The sequence below is a fragment of the Miniopterus schreibersii genome (genome assembly GCF_964146895.1).
Source record: "Miniopterus schreibersii genome assembly, chromosome: 10".
NCBI lineage: Eukaryota > Metazoa > Chordata > Mammalia > Chiroptera > Miniopteridae > Miniopterus > Miniopterus schreibersii.
In genome coordinates this window covers 73912531-73916607 of record NC_138110.1, presented here as the reverse complement: position 1 = coordinate 73916607, position 4077 = coordinate 73912531, and the positions used below count along the sequence as shown (strand labels likewise).

The 4077-nt window shown below is 40.9% G+C and overlaps 1 protein-coding gene across 12 annotated transcripts in view; it reads left to right on the top strand.

Moving 5' to 3' along the window:
• The first annotated feature begins 53 nt into the window (after positions 1-53).
• DZANK1 (double zinc ribbon and ankyrin repeat domains 1) overlaps positions 54-4077 on the top strand; it is a 44609-nt gene continuing 40585 nt past the window's right edge. For 2 of the 12 annotated variants that reach the window (XM_081149035.1, XM_081149037.1), the window contains exons 1-2: positions 87-260; positions 2516-2632. In XM_081149035.1, coding sequence (XP_081005161.1) covers positions 257-260; positions 2516-2632 — 121 coding nt within the window. In that variant the 5' untranslated portion in view covers positions 87-256. The other 10 variants (XM_081149033.1, XM_081149040.1, XM_081149042.1 and 7 more) reach the window with 8 other exon arrangements.

Sequence of the window (4077 nt, the reverse complement as noted above, 5' to 3'; positions counted from 1 at the left end):
ACGGGCCGCTGTTGCTAGGAAGCAGCGTTCCCGCCAATCACCGCCCGGCTCCCGGCAGGCGGGGCGCGGCTTGCGGCGTCAGTGGTAACGGAGACCTTGACGAAGGAGAAGGCCAGAGGCAGTGAGATTACCTGGCTGGGGTCGCCGAAGGTACCTCGGGGGTCTAATTCCGTCTCGGTGGCCGCAGGTGGAGGAGGAGAAGGAGGAGGACCTTTCTCACTCCTGCGGAAAGGAAGAGAGTCTCTGACTGCCCCTGATGGGTGGGGACCGGGACCAGCCGGGGTTGCGGATCTGGGCGGTGGAGGGGCAGTGGGGGTGGATGGAGTTGGGGGTTAGGGGTGCTGTTGGGGGCCATTTGGGCCTGTCGGATTGGTATTCCTTTTTTTAAAAAATTTTTTTGTTAATCCTCACCTGAGGATATTTTTTCCATTGATTTATAGAGAGAGCGGAAGGGAGGGGGAGAGGCTGAAACATGGATGACAGGGATGTGAGAGAGACACGTCCATTGGTTGCCTCCCGCTCGCGCCCCGACTGCGGCCCAGCCCGCAGCCCAGGTAAGTGCCCTTGACTGGAACCGAGCCAGCGACCCTTCAGTCCGCGGGCCCGCGCTCTAACCACTGAGCAAAGCGGCGGGCGCCCCTCCTTTTTTTTTTTTTTTTTTTTTTTTTTAATATGTTTGTATTGATTTGAGAGAGAGAGAGGGAGAGATAGAAACATTGATGAGAGAGAACCATCCACGGGCTGCCTCCTGCACGCCCCCCCCCCCAATGGGAATGGAGCCGCAACCCGGGCACTTGCCACTACCAGGGATCCGTGTGGAGACGTCTCAGTGCGTGGGCCGAAGCTCAGCCACTGAGCCACATCGGCGGGCGCCTTGGTCTACTTCTTGATTCCCTTTGTTTGGGGCCACTGGAGCCCTTGCCTCCCAAGCGCAGCGCCTAGCTACCTCGAGGTCGAATTTCTCCCTCCCCAGCTGTTCTTATTTTGAACTAATTTTTCAACTATTTTTATTTTAACTTCCTCCTACATAAATGGAAATGTGAAGCTGGGCAAGTCTCCCAAGTTTAGCCATGCTCTCGGAGGGGCTAGTGATCTGTCAGTATTTGCATTTAAAAATCTTTTTTTTTTTTTAATTTTAATCCTCACCTGAGGATAGTTTTTCCATTGCTTTTTCAGAGAGAATGGAAGGGGGAGGGGGGAGGAAGAGAGAGAGAGAAACATCAATGTGAGAGAGACACATCCCTTGGTTGCCTCCTGCACTCACCCAGGGCCAGAGATGGAGCCTGCAATGAAGGTGTGTGCCCTTGGCCGGAATCAAACCCCAGGGCCCTTCAGTCTGAAGGCCGACACTAACCACTGAGCCAAACCTGCTAGGGCGCAGTTCAAATTCTTGACCTCTAACCTGGGACTACCTAACCAGGCATTAGGTTCACTCCTACATTTGTTTATCTCACTTTTGGGAGTAGTCTGTGACAAAACTCAAATCTCAAGGTGTTCAGAGCAGCATTATTTAGAATTGCAACAACCAAAACTAAAAGAAACTAGTAATATCCTTAATACCCAATCACAAATTGATAAATAAGATTATATAAGTACATTGAAATTGTAAATAATAGAGTGAGAGTGCAATAAGTAGACTATAAAAATGGAATGTATATGTAGATTATAGTTGAGTGAAACCTATGTATCCATAATCATTGGAATTTGAGTAGGCTAAAGAGTGATGTAAATGGTTATTTTATTAAGGCAAGTGTTGTTTTTTCCTCCTGAATCCTTTACATATTAAAAATTATGACACTGCCCCAGGAAAAGATCAGTAAGGCTTCCATACTCATACTTATTTATAAATATAAGAGATGGAGTGGGAGACTTTTGTGTTTGTTGTTCACTTTATATTGGTGCCAACTTTCTTTCAGCTAAGGTGTGATACTCCGCCATCCTTCTAACGTTTCTTTGCAGCTTTCAAATGCAAGAATTACTTGGTGACAACTGCAGGGCCTTGAACCTGGAGCTTTCCCAAAGGAGTTGGCTCTAAATTAACATTTCATGCTACATACAGAGTTACTTCCATTTTTCTTGCATGATAGTTTGCCTTGAAGCCAAGAGAGGTAGCACATGAATAAAAGACAGGAAACGCTGATAATGATCCAGCAGGAGCTCGCGCCAGATCATTAGTGATGGTCTCTGTTCTGATGTGTTCATTTAATTTGCCCATTTAAAATAATTCCATTCCCCCATCTCATTCGTTCATTCTCTTTTCCCAGAAGTAAGGTAAGTATTTAGATCATCAAAACCTCACACAAGACCTCAACAGCAAAAATACAGCTGAAGCAATAATTATTTCAAATAAAAATTGAGTAATATTTTTAAGTGATATACTAATAGCATTCTCTTTAGTTTTTACTAGTTTACTGTATTTAAATGAGGTGCTTCTCTTCAGCTTTTGTGTTCAAATATAGGTGGCCGTTGGAATTTATTTTCATCTGCCTTTTTTTTTTTTTTTTTTAAATGTAAGCAGGGAAAATGACTGCTGGTTCAGTGTGTGTTCCTCAGATCATACCACTGCGAGTGCCTCAGCCTGGAAAAGCCAACCATGAAATTGATAACAATACACTATTGGAAATGAAATCAGGTAAGAATCAAACATACTTGAAATGCTGTAAAATAACATGACCATACCCTTTATGTTCATCTAGTTGTTGATTTTCTTCTTTGCATGTTTTATATAATCAGGACCTTGGGAAGTATATAAAACTTCCCAAATTTGCAACAGTGTTATACTCGGTGGTTTATAAAGTGGTGTGTATTTAGATTGAAATGGTTAGCTTTGACTACCCTTTCAATTGTATAGGTGCATAATTGCAGCAATGCTTGACACACCTTAGCCAAGGTAAGATGTCCCAGTGCTTCCCCAAATGTTCCCAGAGTGCTCATTATATTGCTGGAATAATAAATTTGACCTACTAACACAGGCTCTCCACTCATGTTGAAGACTGAATCCTGGCTTTGACAACCTCTAGTGATTTTTGGTATATTTCTTACCCTTTCTGAATCTCAGTTTCCTCATTATAAGATAGTGATAATAATTTCTACCATTTCAAGCCATTGTGAGGATTAAAGGAATTGATGTGAGGTACACAGGGTCTGGCATGTAGTAATGCCAAAATAAATCTTAGTTATTATTACAGAAATAACCCAGTGAGCATATACATATGTATATATGTGTGTGTGTGTATGCATATATAGATAGTACATATATACATACATATGTATTTACTTACAGATATGTATGTATAATACAAGGAGGGAAAGTTTTATAGATAAAACATATGAACAAATACTTGTTTAAAACAGACTTTGAGATTCCAGTATACTTTATTAACTGATATGTGTAAAAATAATTTATCAGTTTTTATGTTATGACCCCTGGGCTTCCTATACCAAGAGTTACAGCTAAGAATATATTATGTCTCCTTTTATCTTAAAAGCTAATATTATTTTTTAAAATTCTCAAAGCAAAATACAAGTTTTAACGTATGTGCCCATGACTCTAAGAAGTTGGATGTTTATTGACAATTGATGATGTGAATAACAGGGTATCTATATTCTCTGGTATTTACAATGTCTCATAAATAAGAGGTTCTATAATTCAGTAACAAAAAGAATAAAAATAACCCAATAAAAAATGGACAACGGATGTGAAAGGACATTTTATAGGAAAGAAAAGATAAGTGTCTCTTAAACATGTGAAAATATGCTTCTGCCTACCCCTTTACCTGCTTGCTGAGCAGACCTTACCCCCTGCTTTATTTACTCCGTTGCATTTAATTACCATTTAACAGATTGTATATCATTTTTTGTTTGTTTACTGTCTGCATGTCCTTCCTAAAATGGAAGCTCCATGAGAGCAGGGACTTTGGTCACTGGTGTTCCCCAGTGCCAAGAACAGTGTTGGCACATATTAGGTACTTGGTAAATATTTGTTGAAGGAATGAATGAATCTTACTCAAAATGTAAGAAATATGAGTTAAAGATACTTTTTTTTTAACCTAACATTAGCAAAAATAAAATAAAAAT